The sequence below is a fragment of the Argiope bruennichi genome, chromosome 7, assembly GCF_947563725.1.
Source record: "Argiope bruennichi chromosome 7, qqArgBrue1.1, whole genome shotgun sequence".
Lineage (NCBI taxonomy): Eukaryota > Metazoa > Arthropoda > Arachnida > Araneae > Araneidae > Argiope > Argiope bruennichi.
This window is the reverse complement of record NC_079157.1, coordinates 48828710-48846632: the sequence shown is the minus strand read 5'-3', so window position 1 is coordinate 48846632 and position 17923 is coordinate 48828710. Positions and strand designations below refer to the sequence as shown.

The window sequence follows — 17923 nt, the reverse complement described above, 5'->3', positions numbered from 1 at the left end:
CAAACTAAATTTCAGCCAGCATGAACATATTGATCGAATGTTCTTTCTTCTTCTTCTTTTTTTTTTTACAGATAAATTATGCAGTAGCAACTCTGACTGTATGTATGGAGGCAACTGTACCTCGAATGGCACCTGCTCTTGTCCAGAAGGCACAAATGGAACTCTCTGCGAAAATGTTATCCAGTGCATGAAATATCCTGAAATGTGTGGCAATGGTACGGATGTAGCGTGTGTTTTTGATGTCAAATCTGAATACGCTTACTGCAAATGTAATGATAAGAAAAAATGGTACAATGACTTTGCAGAACGATGCCAAGGTAAGCTTAAACAGGTATTATTATATTACATTAGAAAATTGCAGTCAATTAAAGATCTTATCAGTTAAACATATTAATAAGTTTTAATCATATTGTATGTATTTAACCCTTTTTAACCCCTCATCCAAAAGTATAAGTAAGTGGGCGATTTATTGGAGTGCCAATGGTTTACTGTGATTACATTCTTATATTAGTGTAATTTTTAACTACATCTTAGTAATAAAGTAGTAATAAAGAAGCCAGAACGAAAACTATATGTGCCATGAGTAAAGTTGCACTCTGAAAAAACTGTTTTGCAATGTATCATACATAAAACGGTTGAGTAATGTTGGATAAGTAATTGGTAAGAATTTTTCTTGCAATGACATTGTTTTAAAATATTATAAAAACTACAGACTCAACTTTTCACTGTATTTTATATGGTCACTTTAATCCCATTGGGACAAGTGTGTTCCATTTAAAAAGACCACTGGGACACATGACCCACCTCAAAATTTGCACCTACCTATAATTAATTTTTGTTTTTATTTTAATAGAATATAGCTATTTATACTTCATTTGACTCATTAGAGCCCTAAGTTATCTTAATTTTGGAAAAGAAAATATGATATTGAAAGAGTTTAGTACAATAAATGATGCATGTCCTGATAACTAGTACAGAATAATGTTAATAAAACATTTCAGATTAAGAAACAACTGGAAATGATAGACGATAAATTAAATTAATTATTTCAATGTACTTATTTCATGATAAACGCATCCATTGAAAAATATATTTACAATTGCTTACATATCTAAAGGGGCGAAATCTGAGAGAGAGAGAGAGAGAGTTTAAGACACTACCTAACCCTAATTTTTCCCAGCATTTGTCAGTTGACCTTCTGAGAGTTTAATTAATATAGATACAATTCTTCATTTAAATGTATAAAATGGTTAAACTTCCATTGAATTTATGTTGAATTTAAAAATGAAACATCCAAGTTTATTAATAGTAGCAATTGTATTATTTCACCCAATAAAACATTAGTATAAAGTTGAAAAGTTTATAATGCTTTGATGCAGACACCAGCCTTGTAAAATACCTGTAATAATATCAATTCTGTCTTGTATTCTGAGCGGTTGTCGCCTTAGAATCAAGAATTGGAGCAGATTGTGGGAGTCATTTTCTTTTTCTTTTACTCGCTGGAAGTGTAGTTTAACTTTAACCGACTACATCGATCCGCCCGATGCCACACGAAAAAACAACCAGGCCACTAAGACAGCAACAATTGAAAGAATTATGGTTGAGTCCTAAGGGACATCACCGGAAACGGTACAACACTTCCGGTGGAAAGCACACCCCGTCATCGACAAAAGGAAACTGCCCCCTCCCACCATTTTTGTACCCACCAGGGTGTCGAGAATCAACCATCATACCAGAAGCTTCTGATCCTCACTTCTGAGGTGAACACCCTATAGAAGAGAAGTTAAGTTTATCTACTCTAATTTCAACCTATAGGATTATGGTATTATACTAAAGAAAATGAAATGATTTTCTGGGCAATCGCTGCCGAGCAATAACAAAGAAATCTGGGGAAAAAACCTCGCTCTATTTGAATTATCGACAAAACTGGCATCGTCTTTTGTATCCTAAGACGAGAACATTATTGTAAATAAATTTCATACACGGCTAGTAGCTACCTTGAAGCACTTGAAACATCTCAAGCTCATGCCAATACATTATCAAAAATAATTATATGATTACCACTATTAAATTCACATTTAAATTATTAAAAGAACTGGCATCATCTTTTGGACCCTAGGACTTGAAAATTATTGTAAATAAATTTCATATAAGGCTAGTAGCTACCTTGAAGCACTTGAAACATCTCAAGCTCATGCCAATACATTATCAACAATAATTATATGATTATCACTATTAAATTCGCATTGAATTATTAAGAGAACTGGCATCAGCTTTTGGACCCTAGGACTTGAAAATTATTGTAAATAAATTTCATATAAGGCTAGTAGCTACCTTGAAGCACTTGAAACATCTCAAGCTCATGCCAATACATTATCAACAATAATTATATGATTATCACTATTAAATTCACATTGAATTATTAAGAGAACTGGCATCGGCTTTTGGACCCTAGGACTTGAAAATTATTGTAAATAAATTTCATACAAGGCTAGTAGCTACCTTGAAGCACTTGAAACATCTCAAGCTCATGCCAATACATAATCAACAATAATTATATGATTATCACTATTAAATTCGCATTGAATTATTAAGAGAACTGGCATCAGCTTTTGGACCCTAGGACTTGAAAATTATTGTAAATAAATTTCATATAAGGCTAGTAGCTACCTTGAAGCACTTGAAACATCTCAAGCTCATGCCAATACATTATCAACAATAATTATATGATTATCACTATTAAATTCACGTTGAATTATTAAGAGAACTGGCATCAGCTTTTGGACCCTAGGACTTGAAAATTATTGTAAATAAATTTCATACAAGGCTAGTAGCTACCTTGAAGCACTTGAAACATCTCAAGCTCATGCCAATACAGTATCAATCATAATTATATGATTACCACTATTAAATTCACATTTTTTTCTGATCCGTTTAAAAACCATTCACTGAAGCTCTCTGAAACATTCACTTATGTATTTGCTTACAATTAAGTTGATGGCATTTGACAATAAGTAATAATAGTGATTTCTGTGCCATCTACGTTAGCTTCATATATCTATATCTAGCTATGTAAATAGATAAATTGATAGTATGCCTTGTTTCATACAGTTGTGATGCTTCATGCCTTTTCTAAAAAGAAACTATTTCTATTTAATTTGAGAAAAAAATTTCTTCAAATGTTTCACATTAATTCGCTAGGGAATAAAATGCTTTAATCAAGTGCATATAACAACACTGCAAAACCAAAATAATTGTATTAATAAATTTCTGATTAAAATATCATGACACATAAATTCCTTTTAATAGATAACACTCTTTAAAATTAAAATAAGAGTATATATTGAAGCAAACGATTCTTAAAAACTTTCTTTAAATTAAATACGAGATGTAATTATACACAAAATCCTTAGAATCGTTTTCAAAATTAACATACGGATATTACTTTAATGAATCAATTTTCAAAGCAGCTGAAAAATAATTTTATTCACGTTTTTAATAATTTCCAAAGAAAGACAAACAATTTTATTAAACACTGCATATCAGAGACAAATAATAAATCGGTTTAAATATACGCAATATTTTCATTAAATACTAATAGCGTCATTAAAGGTAAAAGAAATTTCTCTGCTTTTTGAAACATATCATTGAATTAATAAAAAATGAGTATTTAGTTAAATGATTACTTCATGAAGATTTTCCTTAAATTTTAAAATAATTGTGATTCGAAAATTCATGAAAATAAATTCTTTAGTTTGAAGTTTTTAAAAAAAGATTATTTATGAATTTTCATTTTTAACAAAATAGGCTAAAGTTGTTGTTTTTCTTCAAATTAAGAATGTTGCATATATGTATATATTTTTATTTTTTTATTTAAAATTTTTTTAAAAATTTATTTATATTAAAAAATAATTTTATTTTTATTTATTTATTTAAAAAAATTATTAACCTATTTCTTTATTGACTTTGATTTTATTTCGTATTGGCATTCTGTCGAATATCAATATTAAATATCTATTTATTTTATCTCTTTTAGATTTACTCAACGCCGCTGATATGATTTGCAAAAACTTCATATATTGTTATAAATTTGTTATAATTATACATCTGATGTCACAAGTATTTAAGTATAAAGAAAGTTCTAAACGAGGTTTTGAGATAATTAATTAAATATATTTTTTTATTAATAAAAAGGAGAAACTATCCCTATCCGGAGTAACACCAACTAAATTAAATATTATTTCTGAAAGTATAAATTCTTTTAGATTATAATTATAATCCTTTATTTCCTTAAATTACTTACTACATATTAAATATTTAATTTTTTTTTAAAACTATGACACATTAAATATAAAGCTTTTAACTCTACTATTTAAAATTTTTTTCTATTTCGCTATTGATTTTTAGACCTATTTTTAAAATCTAAATAGATAAATACAGTTTCTACTGTTGTCCACTTAAATCCAAATTAGGTAAGATCCAGTTTATATTAAAACCTTTTAAAACTTCAATATTTGTATTTAAAATGGCATAAAAAAGATTCTAATTGCCCTTGAATTCAAATTAATACATTCCAGTAAGACAATTCTGTTATTATAAACTATGGGTTTCAAAATATTTCTTTTGCTATCCTTTTTTTTTAATGATCCATATTCAGTCTTCAAAGAATTTTCTTGCAGAACCTTGCCGAAAACAAGTAAACAAGGAGATAGTCGAATTAAGTTGTGGATTATATGGAAGATGCACAAACAGTTTTTGCTGGTGCATCAAAGGAGTCAGTGGAGATTTTTGCCAAAAAATTGATCAGTGCGAAGAGGTAGATTGCGGAGATGACCCATCGACCACTTGCATTCTTGGTATTGATGGAGCTTATTGCAAGTGCAACAAGACTTACCAAGTTTTTGACAAAGAAGAAAAAGTCTGCAAAGGTAAATTTTTTTCCTAACAATTTACACGTTTATAATGAATTAGCCGCCTTTGGCAACAAGCTAGTTTACTAAGGTTACTGACATTTTAGGCTGTTAAATAACTAACGTGAAGTTTTTTTTTTTCACGTTATTATTTGATATGATTGAAAAACATGAATTCATTTGAATCATTTATTACAATTTTATATATATATATATATATTATGAAATAAAAGGAAAAAGGAAAATCCTAGTAAAGGGTTAATAGTTGGCAAAAGCACGCTTTGATGGATGAGTTTGAATTTCCTCAAAACATTTGAAAATAATATTAGATATAATATATTAAATTAAATTAAAATATTATTAAATTTAAAAGAAAAAAATTTACCGAAATCAAATTGATGTCATTATAAAGGTAATTCTTTGTATCTTAACACAAAGACAATTTTTGCAAGATAATTGTTTAGAATGTTATGAATATCAATTTTTAAAACCAAGACATAGCGAGTACTCGACAAAGGTTGAACCAACTTTTGCGCTCGATTAAACTTTTTGTTTGAAGTCTATTTCTGATTTTTTTATATATATACTTTCTTCTGATTGAATTTATTTTCTGTCGAACCATCTTCAGAATATCTGACCTCTCATTAATCAGCTAAGCGACGTGTTGAATGCAGTTGTAAAAACATCTGTATTTTCACTTGCATATAAACAAGATAATTCAAAAATGCTATGTCTTGGTTAAAGAAATTTTAGGAGGTGATGTTGTTACTGAAATTGTAATCTGTATCAAATTAACTCCAATTGGGTGATAAAAAGTATCTAAAATATGCATTCGATTTTTTTTATTATGCTATGAAAACCACCTTTCAACCACCTTTGATGTGTACAATACTGAAGATAAAAATCTGAGCACTTTGGACTTTTTACAATTTGGACTACAATTTTATGCGAGGATACCTTTATGTAAGATAATACCTTTATTAGAGAGCATGGGCTAAAGTTTCTAGAAGACCACCTCTTGATGGTTTTGTATATTCATGAAGTTTTATGTGTTACTCTATATGTTGCGTGTTTTTTATGTATGTTACATGTTTCTGAGATTCTTCTCAAATGTTTTAAATGCTCTTTATTCCTTCTAAAATAAACGAAGCCAGAGAAGTTTAATATTTAATTGAATCTTCTTTTGTAGGTAAACCCTGCCGTAACAACACCGATTGTATGAATGGAGGGCAGTGTACCAACGATGGTACTTGTTCGTGTCCAAGAGGCACAGATGGGCCGCTCTGCCAAGATGTTCTCGGTTGCATCAAAAACCCTAATATGTGTGGCAATGGTACCGATGTCCAGTGTGTTTACGATATGTTTGATTTGGCTTCATGCAAATGTGATGATAGTAAAAAACATTTCAATAAGTTGATTGGAAAATGCGCAGGTAAGATTTGAACAGATTTTTTTTAATTATATTATTAGAAAACTGTAGTCAAAGGCACTCTTAATGGAAATATGAGTAGTTCTGTAAAATTATGAGTAGGTTATATGATCCTAAATATAAGGAATTTTTTTTAAATTTGATCCTGCATCAGTCGCAGACGACATCTCATTTCGATTAAGTATTTGAAAATTAATGAAAACTGTTTGATGTAATTTTTTAACACAATTATTAGGGTCATATATTAACAAAATTTCGATTTCAGTTTCTTATAACAAAGACAGATAAAAGCAATTCCGAAAGCTCGATGATACCTCTCAAAGTGACAATTTTCTTTTACTTTTTTTCTTCTTCTTATTTTAAGCTGTATTTTCTGATTTTAAGTAATATATTTTCTGGAGTTCTTTAATACAAAGGAATTCAAATTGATGAAAATTTATTTTCAAAATCGCAAATGATTATCGAAAACTGTTCTGACAAATACCAGTACTTAATTTCTAGTTTCAAGAACTAAACATCACAAGAAGTATAGTCTTTAAGAAGAGAACGATTTGCGAAAACTATGAGGAACTGCAACGACTGCCTTCAAGCATAAAATTATCATGCCTAATGAAAAGTTAATTTTAAAAATTTAACTTTAATTGAATAATCAATAATGTATTTTCTGTTTAATGTAGTTCTAATAAATTCCCCTTATATTTCATTGAATAATGTAGAATTTCTAAATAATTACCTGATTTTTTTCGAATGATTTATAAACGAAGTCATTCACAGTTTTACACGCTTTTATCAAATTTAACATCACTCGTGCTTCTAAAGATAATGTTTTCAGTTCGAGTTTTCTTCACAGTTTTACACGCTTTTATCCAATTTAACATTTTTCGTGCTTCTAAAGATAATATTTTCAATTCGAGTTTTCAATCACTTCCTATTCTGGCAAAATTCTGAAATTTTATATATTACAAATGTAACAAGTATTAATAACTTATAGAGTAAATTAGGTATCAGTGATTTTTAAAAATCGTCTAGTTCAATTGATATTTCAATTTTAGTTGAAAACAGCCGATAAAAGGATTTTATATCTTTTAATATTTTATAAAAAAAAATAGCTTCTACGTTAAAATGAAAGGAATTTAATCCCTAGAAACTGTCAACTAGTTTACTTTATACATGATTAAAATTCAAATACATATATATATATATATATATCAGCGCTTTTATCTTTCATAAAATCAAGAAGGCTTGTAGATTGATTGATTGATTTGCCACTTGGGGATACTTTATTTGCTTCGTCATACTTTTTACATTTAAAAGATTTCTTGCTCAGAATTTATGAAGATTCTTTAATTTCTTTATACAGTACACTCCCGATTATCCGCGGAATTGGGTGGCGCGGCCGCCGCGGATAACAAAAATCGCGGATAATCCGAAAAAAGCTAAAAACGGGTATAGCAAAAGAGAAAAGTCATTCCAACTTTGAAAAATCGTTTTATGTACAATAAAACGTAAAATAAACAGCAAGAAATGTTTAAATAACGCTTAATATTTTAGTATATCACTCAAAACTAACCTAAAATGCATTTTGTTAATGAAAACAGAAAAGTGCTTTGTACTTACAAGGGTACACATAAAAATTAATACATATGTACTGTTTTAATACTGTAATGTATTATGTAATTACAAAAGCATAACTGTAAAACTACACCTTTTTGAAGAAATCAGTCATTTGTGTTTGCTTCTTGCTTTGGAAGCATTTTCTCTTTGCTTGGAAGCAAAAAAAAAAAAAAAAAACTTAGTGCGGCAGGCGCGGATAATCGGGAGTCCACTGTATATATAAGAAATGGTGGCAAATGTAATATTGCATAAATATGCTTTTCAAACTATTTTCTACAAATATTATCTCTAAATGTGAACTGCAATCAACCTTCAAATAATTAATTCCCTTGTAGAACCTTGCGATAAGTATATCAATCACCAATTAATAAGAGAAGACTGCGGAGAATATGGACGTTGCTCAAATAGTTTTTGCTGGTGTGTCAAAGGAGTCAGCGGAGACCGGTGCGAAACCATTGACCAGTGCGCCAGTGGAGAGGTAGACTGCAGCAACGATCCCATGGCCACTTGCTCGCTAGGAATCGACGGCGCTTATTGCAAGTGCAACAAGACATACCAAATTTTTGACAAGAAGGAAAAAATCTGTACAGGTGAATGATTTCTCTTATATACCTGCTGACTATTCTTTTGAATAATTTTTTATGTTTTCTTCAATCATTTGATTTTTAACTCCGTTTGGACAGGCATCTTTGTAACTATGTGCTTATTGTAGATACATTTAACTTCTAACTTCCCTCTCTTAACTTCAGAAAGATGACAGCTAGAGTCACAAAAGTTGTGCCTATTTATAGCAAAATTGTCCCTGCTGCCATCCAGCCTTAAAATCCGTAAGTGGTGTTTTTATTTCGGAAACGGTACAAGATAGGAACTATAACCACATGATCAGCAGTAAAGTTGTTCCACATCAGCTATTTAGTAAAAAAGGACAGTTTGTGTATATTAATGCTTAAATCAGATCTCATAAGACAATAATATGTTTGGACGCCAGTTTGATGATTGTAGTCTCGCGGAAAGCTGAAAAGAGGAACATTTTCTTTCGGTATATTTATTTTTTTACAGAAAGTATTTGCTTCCAGCTACAACAAGTAACCTTTCGGAGTTGAAACAATGACAGAAGCTATATAAAATATGTAAAAAATAATGAATCAGGACGAAACAAATGCATGTTTCAAGAATCCTTTTTATAGCATTCATCTGTATCCTTTCAACCCTTATTCTCACGAAATCATTCAGGCTCTGCGATTTTTGTATTTTCTTTTATCTCGAACCTTTTCTAGGATATAAAGAATAAAAATACCCTTTTCCGTTTGTTGGAAATGTAAAAGATTTTTTAGCGTCACACACAGCCATTATATCACACGTAGATATCACTTTTATGACTATAGATGTCGCCGTTCTGAAGTTAAGAAGATGAGTGAGGACTTTCATGGACATTCTGTTTAAATGTAGAAAACAATTGTCTTACTCGATGCAGAGTCTCGTATAACTTATTCTGATTTCCTTTTCCTTACAACTAATCTGTTATAAAGTTCAATCAACTTGAAGATCATTACACTTTCTTATCCTATGTATCATGATCAATGTGATGATTTTATTAATTGCTAATAACGTAAGTTATGAATAATTTAATCTATGAACAGCTTCAAAGGAAATACGTTTTATCTTTCAATAATTTGAGAAATATTTTTTTTATTTTTTATTTTTATTTATCAGTATCTCCGTTTTAAAAAGTAACTTCGAGATTTTATTCACTCGTAATTTAAACATTAATTGGAAGAATTCTATACAAAAATTTAATTCCTTTAAAATTATTAGTAAAGAAAAGTTGGTGTTGTGTTTAACTACCTAAAAATAGAAGTGACTGATACATTAATTACCTAAAAATAGAAGTGTTGTTTTATATTCTGTCACAAAAAAAATCTATCGAACCATCACATATTTATTGAGGCAATAAATCCAAAATTAAAAAACTCTATTATTTGATTAGAAATCATTCATATTAGCTTAGCGAAATAAATGAAACTTTAATGTATTAGTCATAAAATAATTATTACAACCTGTGTGAGAAAGAAACGAATCAAGTTGCGTAGAATTTGCACCAACAATAATAATAAAAAGATTAGAAATTTAAACAACATTTTCAAATTTTCAGTTTCGTTTTTGATGTAAAAATTTTAATAAAATGTAGCGTTGTCTGGATGATATGAAGATCGTTATGTTCATTTATGAAAAAGTAGTTGAATTTTAATTAATATTCTTTTGCTTATTCTTTTAATTATATACAACATTCGATTTTGATAAAAGTCAGAATTCAAGTTTATCACAAATGAATGAAAAGAAAAGAACGAAAGCAAACGATTTTTTCATGCATTAAAAAGTAATATTTTGTTGAAGTTCTAGCAAAAACGGAGCAATTTAATTGAAATAATTATTTAAAAATTTTCGCAGGTGGTTTTTTTTCCTTTTATAAATAACCAAAATAAATATACAAGCTATTCTTATCCTTCATTTTCCATCAACCTTATGTGACGAAATTAACAAAAAAAATTAAAAGGCTAATAATAAAAAGTTAAATAATAATAATAATATAAAATTAATAAAATTATAACATAAATATAATAAATAAAAGTTAATGATAGCAATAATAGATAACTTAAATTTTTAATTAAATGCGACAAGTAGCAATAAATTCTTCTAAAGAATATTCATCAAAAAGAAATTATTTCACTTCTATTTTCCTTTTTTACATTTTAAAATACGCTTGTTGTAATCAAGACAACACATACACAAATAACACATTTTATACACAAATCATATCAGAACAAATCGGTACATTTCCTCTCTCTCTCTCTCTGTGTGTGTGTGTGTGTAACATGAACGTGTAATGATGATGTATTATATCCAAAAATTAATAAGTGATGTAGAAATTAAGGAAGCATTTTAGGATTTTCAACTATCATTCAAAAATTTTATATAACAAAAATGACTTTTTCTCAATTTTAAGAAATTGCTTTAATGATACCAGTTTCATCTTTGTACAGTTTTTTCACCTGATTTTAGTAAATTTTGAAGTAAATTTAATAGCTAATTTGCATTAATTTTTTTATTGTTAGGATGAAATAAAAATTAATTTCATTGCTCCATTAAACCATTCGATCGAGTGCGTTTGCTTACATTAAAATTAAGACACGATATTGAGTTTTTTAGATACTATACGTAAGAGTTTCGCGTCTACTATTTTTCGTGGCCGTGGTGACCTGGTGGTAAGGTCTCGACTCGTGAGAAGTAGGGTTAGGGTTTCATGTTCGAGACCGATTCCACCGAAGAACCGCCTTGTAAGGGGGTCTGTTGCACGTTAAATCCGTCAGGGCTAAACTTCCTCTCGCTGGTGTGGCGTGGTGTGTAGAGGGGGTGGCCGCTCAAGCGATGTCCTCGTCATCTGACCGCGGTTCAAAATGACGAGGTCCGTCACAAAATAGCCACAGTGTTGCTTTACAACGGGACTTTAATATAACTAAACTTTAAAAAAGCTAACTCTATTATTTTTCGTAGTATATGCGCTTTTTAATTTTCACGCTCAGTAATTCATATTACAAATAATTCCCTTAAATTATCTTTCAGTGTTATCATATAATAAGGTAACATTTTAAACTTATATTGATAGTTTAACATTCCATATTAGCCCTTTCACTACTGATCCGCCCCAACTGGCCATGCAAATACTGCCATACTTATAGGTCAGTTTCTATTTCAAACGAAGGGTGCAGGATGTAAAAAAAGCTGTCACCAAGGATGTCTTAACTTTACATCCTGCATCCCTCGTTTGAGACCGAAACCTTGCTACTAATATAAAATTCTCACGGCCGGTTAGGTTGGATCAGTAGTGAAAGAGTTAATACTCTAGCAGCCAATATTCTAACCGAACACATTGATCAGCAAAGACGACAGGTAATATGTAATCATGAAGTTCTGATCAAAGAATTTAAATTTCAATACATTTAAGATTAAAAAAAAAGAACCCCTGCCGTACGAAGCATCTATTTCATAAATAAATGACGTCTTGAAGAAGAAGTTATATTTTGCTGTCTAATTATGAATAATTCATGACATTCGCTAAAGATTGGATTTCATGTAGCTTCACATCTTTAGTTAGATTAGGGTGGAGCGTTGATCCAACTAAATTAAAACTTCTATAAATTGCCTGCTTGTTAGCAAAGATACAGCAATTTCATAAATTCTTTTCTTCTTTGATGAGAATCTTTTTGTAATTATTATTATTTCCAGGAGAACCTTGTTCAAACGATACCGATTGTTTTTACGGAGGAAATTGCACGGAAGATGGAACGTGCTTCTGCAGAAAAGGCGTTGGTGGCCCCCTCTGTCAACAGGTGTACGAGTGCGAGAAGAATCTGGACATGTGTGGCGACGGCACCGATGTGAAATGCGTTTTCGATGTCAGTTTGGAAAAAGCAGTGTGTGAGTGCAATAACGACGAAGAAAAAGGTTTCGATGTGATCGAGAAAAAGTGTAAAAGTTAGTGAGTCTCTTGAATTTGAGACATAGTTCTATACATAATTAAACAGTTCCCTTATCTGTTTTTTTCATTGATAACTCAGTAAAAAATTGAGATTTTTAAATATTTCTATTAATGGTTCCAACAGCCATTTATGGATTGCAATTATTATGTTGATAAATCAGCGATATTTTTAAAGTTGTGGTATATTTCCACTATAGTTCAGAAAGATGTAAAGGTTAAGGAATATTATACTAATAGCTTAGCAAGTCAATCAGGATTGTACAGTGTTTCTGTTGATAGATCAGTGGTCTTTTTAATGTTGAGAATTTAATGTTCCGTTGGCAGATCTGCAAACTCTTTCAGGCTTTGGATTGTTTCTACCGATAATTCAGAGAGAATTGGAGGTTATAAAAATTCGAATTAATTTCATAAACCACTTAGCATTGTAAATACTTCTATTGATAGATCAGTAGTCTATTAAAATTATGGATTATTTCCACTGTAGTTCAGCAAGGTGTAAGGGATATGAAATATTCTACTGATAGTTTAGCAAGCCAGTTAGGATTGTTCAGTATTTCACTTGATAGATCAGTGATTTCTTTACAGTTATGGATTATTTCCACTAATAAATCAGTGAGAGGGAAGAATTAGTGAATGTTCTTCTGATAGTTTCATAGCCACTTGCGATTATACAGTATTTCAGATGACAGATCAGTAATCTCTTTCAATTATGGATTGTTTCCGCTAGTATTCAGAAAGAGTTGGAGGTTATAAATATTCTAATTAATTTCGTAAACCACTTAGGATTGTAAATATTTCTGTTGACAGATCAATGATCTCTGTAAAGTAATGGATTATTTCCACTGTAGTTCAGCAAGGTGTAAGAGATATGAAATATTCTACTGATAGTTTAGCAAGCCAGTTAGGATTGTTCAGTATTTCACTTGATAGATCAGTGATTTCTTTACAGTTATGGATTATTTCCACTAATAAATCAGTGAGAGGGAAGAATTAGTGAATGTTCTTCTGATAGTTTCATAGCCACTTGCGATTATACAGTATTTCAGATGACAGATCAGTAATCTCTTTCAATTATGGATTGTTTCCGCTAGTATTCAGAAAGAGTTGGAGGTTATAAATATTCTAATTAATTTCGTAAACCACTTAGGATTGTAAATATTTCTGTTGACAGATCAATGATCTCTGTAAAGTAATGGATTATTTCCACTGTAGTTCAGCAAGGTGTAAGAGATATGAAATATTCTACTGATAGTTTAGCAAGCCAGTTAGGATTGTTCAGTATTTCACTTGATAGATCAGTGATTTCTTTACAGTTATGGATTATTTCCACTAATAAATCAGTGAGAGGGAAGAATTAGTGAATGTTCTTCTGATAGTTTCATAGCCACTTGCGATTATACAGTATTTCAGATGACAGATCAGTAATCTCTTTCAATTATGGATTGTTTCCGCTAGTATTCAGAAAGAGTTGGAGGTTATAAATATTCTAATTAATTTCGTAAACCACTTAGGATTGTAAATATTTCTGTTGACAGATCAATGATCTCTGTAAAGTAATGGATTATTTCCACTGTAGTTCAGCAAGGTGTAAGAGATATGAAATATTCTACTGATAGTTTAGCAAGCCAGTTAGGATTGTTCAGTATTTCACTTGATAGATCAGTGATTTCTTTACAGTTATGGATTATTTCCACTAATAAATCAGTGAGAGGGAAGAATTAGTGAATGTTCTTCTGATAGTTTCATAGCCACTTGCGATTATACAGTATTTCAGATGACAGATCAGTAATCTCTTTCAATTATGGATTGTTTCCGCTAGTATTCAGAAAGAGTTGGAGGTTATAAATATTCTAATTAATTTCGTAAACCACTAAGGAATTGTAAATATTTCTGTTGACAGATCAATGATCTCTGTAAAGTAATGGATTATTTCCACTGTAGTTCAGCAAGGTGTAAGAGATATGAAATATTCTACTGATAGTTTAGCAAGCCAGTTAGGATTGTTCAGTATTTCACTTGATAGATCAGTGATTTCTTTACAGTTATGGATTATTTCCACTAATAAATCAGTGAGAGGGAAGAATTAGTGAATGTTCTTCTGATAGTTTCATAGCCACTTGCGATTATACAGTATTTCAGATGACAGATCAGTAATCTCTTTCAATTATGGATTGTTTCCGCTAGTATTCAGAAAGAGTTGGAGGTTATAAATATTCTAATTAATTTCGTAAACCACTTAGGATTGTAAATATTTCTGTTGACAGATCAATGATCTCTGTAAAGTAATGGATTGTTCCACTGTAGTTCAGCAAGGTGTAAGGGATATGAAATATTCTACTGATAGTTTAGCAAGCCAGTTAGGTTTGTTCAGTATTTCACTTGATAGATCAGTGATTTCTTTACAGTTATGGATTATTTCCACTAATAAATCAGTGAGAGGGAAGAATTAGTGAATGTTCTTCTGATAGTTTCATAGCCACTTGCGATTATACAGTATTTCAGATGACAGATCAGTAATCTCTTTCAATTATGGATTGTTTCCGCTAGTATTCAGAAAGAGTTGGAGGTTATAAATATTCTAATTAATTTCGTAAACCACTTAGGATTGTAAATATTTCTGTTGACAGATCAATGATCTCTGTAAAGTAATGGATTATTTCCACTGTAGTTCAGCAAGGTGTAAGAGATATGAAATATTCTACTGATAGTTTAGCAAGCCAGTTAGGATTGTTCAGTATTTCACTTGATAGATCAGTGATTTCTTTACAGTTATGGATTATTTCCACTAATAAATCAGTGAGAGGGAAGAATTAGTGAATGTTCTTCTGATAGTTTCATAGCCACTTGCGATTATACAGTATTTCAGATGACAGATCAGTAATCTCTTTCAATTATGGATTGTTTCCGCTAGTATTCAGAAAGAGTTGGAGGTTATAAATATTCTAATTAATTTCGTAAACCACTTAGGATTGTAAATATTTCTGTTGACAGATCAATGATCTCTGTAAAGTAATGGATTGTTCCACTGTAGTTCAGCGAGGTGTAAGGGATATGAAATATTCTACTGGTAGTTTAGCAAGCCATTTAGGATTGTTCAGCATTTCACTTGATAGATCAGTGATTTCTTTACAGTTATGGATTATTTCCACTAATAAATCAGTGAGAGGTAAGAATTAGCGAATATTCTTCTGATAGTTTCATAGACACTTGCGATTATATAGTATTTCAGATGACAGATCAGTAATCTCTTTCAATTATGGATTGTTTCCGCTAGTATTCAGAAAGAGTTGGGGGTTATAAATATTCTAATTAATTTCGTAAACCACTTAGGATTGTAAATATTTCTGTTGACAGATCAATGATCTCTGTAAAATAATGGGTTGTTCCACTGTAGTTCGGCAAGGTGTAAGGAATATGAAATATTATACTGGTAGTTTAGCAAGCCATTTAGGATTGTTCAGCATTTCACTTGATAGATCAGTGATTTCTTTACAGTTATGGATTATTTCCACTAATAAATCAGTGATAGGTAAGAATTAGCGAATATTCTTCTGATAGTTTCATAGACACTTGCGATTATATAGTATTTCAGATGACAGATCAGTAATCTCTTTCAATTATGGATTGTTTCCGCTAGTATTCAGAAAGAGTTGGGGGTTATAAATATTCTAATTAATTTCGTAAACCGCTTAGGATTGTAAATATTTCTGTTGACAGATCAATGATCTCTGTAAAATAATGGGTTGTTCCACTGTAGTTCGGCGAGGTGTAAGGAATATGAAATATTCTACTGGTAGTTTAGCAAGCCATTTAGGATTGTTCAGCATTTCACTTGATAGATCAGTGATTTCTTTACAGTTATGGATTATTTCCACTAATAAATCAGTGAGAGGTAAGAATTAGTGAATGCTCTTCTAATAGTTTCATAGCCACTTGCGATTATACAGTATTTCAGATGACATATCAGTAATCTCTTTCAATTATGGATTGTTTCCGCTAGTATTCAGAAAGAGTTGGAGGTTATAAATATTCTAATTAATTTCGTAAACCACTTAGGATTGTAAATATTTAAGTTGATAGATCGGTGATCTCTGTAAAGTAATGGATTGTTCCACTGTAGTTCAGCGAGGTGTAAGGAATATGAAATATTCTACTGATAGTTTAGCAAGCCAGTTAGGATTGTTCAGTATTTCACTTGATAAATCAGTGATTTCTTTACAGTTATGGATTATTTCCACTAATAAATCAGTGAGAGGTAAGAATTAGTGAATGTTCTTCTGATAGTTTCATAGCCACTTGTAGTTATACAGTATTTCTGATGATAGATCAGTAATCTCTTTTAATTAAGATTGTATTTTCTGATCTTTTAGAGAAAGTTGGAGGTTATGAATATTCTATTTATAGTCTCGTGAACCATTTAGGATTGCACAATACTTCTGTTGATAGATCGATCTCTTAAAGTTATAAGTTAACAAAACGTCAAGGACCTTTTTGATAGCATGATAATACATTAGTGAAAAAAAATCTGCTAATTGATGTGAAAAAGAGATACAACTGAATTCCTGAAAAGAAAATAGAATGCTAAACCTGTATTCCATTATTTTGCTCAGTAGTTAATTTAATGAATTATAGTTATAAAATTATAGTTATATGAATGAAAATTATGAAAAATGAAATGAATGATATTATGAATTATAATGTTGAAATTATGAAAATTATAGTTATAAAATTGGGAAACTAAAAATTATTGAGGTAACTAAACTAAACTAAAATTATTTAAAATTATTATTAAACTAAAAAGAATTGTGAAAAATAAATTAACAGCCTAACTAAAATGTTGGATTTACAATTAATGCAGGAATTATTGTTAATAATTTGAGTTAGCAACTAATTTTTATCTTCTAAAGAATACGTCTACTTGTATCTCTATTCTAACTGAGCAAATAGAACATCCTGTCTTCCTTCATTTGCTAATAATTCATTTTTAAAATTGCACATGGCATTTGAATAAACTTCTCACGAACCTGAGAAGGCTTTAAATACAACTAAATTTGGCTCCGTGAAAAATGTATCTTGTTTCATCTCTATTCCCTCTGAACTAATTAAACTTTTTATTTTCATTCGTTTATAAATAATTCATTTTTTAATTTCATTGAACTCCTTGCTTTTCTCAAGGTATTAAGAAGCTTTGACACGTTAATTGCCATTCACACGTTATCGCGTAATGAGATTTCTCAAAAAAACGAAATTCTAATTTTCAGCTTGGCAATGAACGTTTTAAATTTCCTTGTTTTATACCATTGTTCATCATGTGAATCGCCCGTGATTCACATCTTCTATCTAATTCTATATTATTTTCTCTACCACAATTAAAAGATAGTAAAGAAGCAAGCATCTTATTAGATAGTGGTCAGAGGCATGACTTTTGGCAAC

At 30.3% G+C, this 17923-nt stretch overlaps 1 protein-coding gene across 1 annotated transcript in view; it reads left to right on the top strand.

Annotated features, from left to right (window-relative positions):
- Positions 1-17923, top strand: part of LOC129976201 (neurogenic locus Notch protein-like) — a 68354-nt gene that overhangs the window by 12090 nt on the left and 38341 nt on the right. The window contains exons 2-6 of the mRNA XM_056089650.1: positions 72-317; positions 4680-4928; positions 6100-6342; positions 8289-8543; positions 12238-12486. Of these exons, the coding sequence (XP_055945625.1) occupies positions 72-317; positions 4680-4928; positions 6100-6342; positions 8289-8543; positions 12238-12486 (1242 nt within the window). The remainder of the gene's footprint in view (positions 1-71; positions 318-4679; positions 4929-6099; positions 6343-8288; positions 8544-12237; positions 12487-17923) is intronic.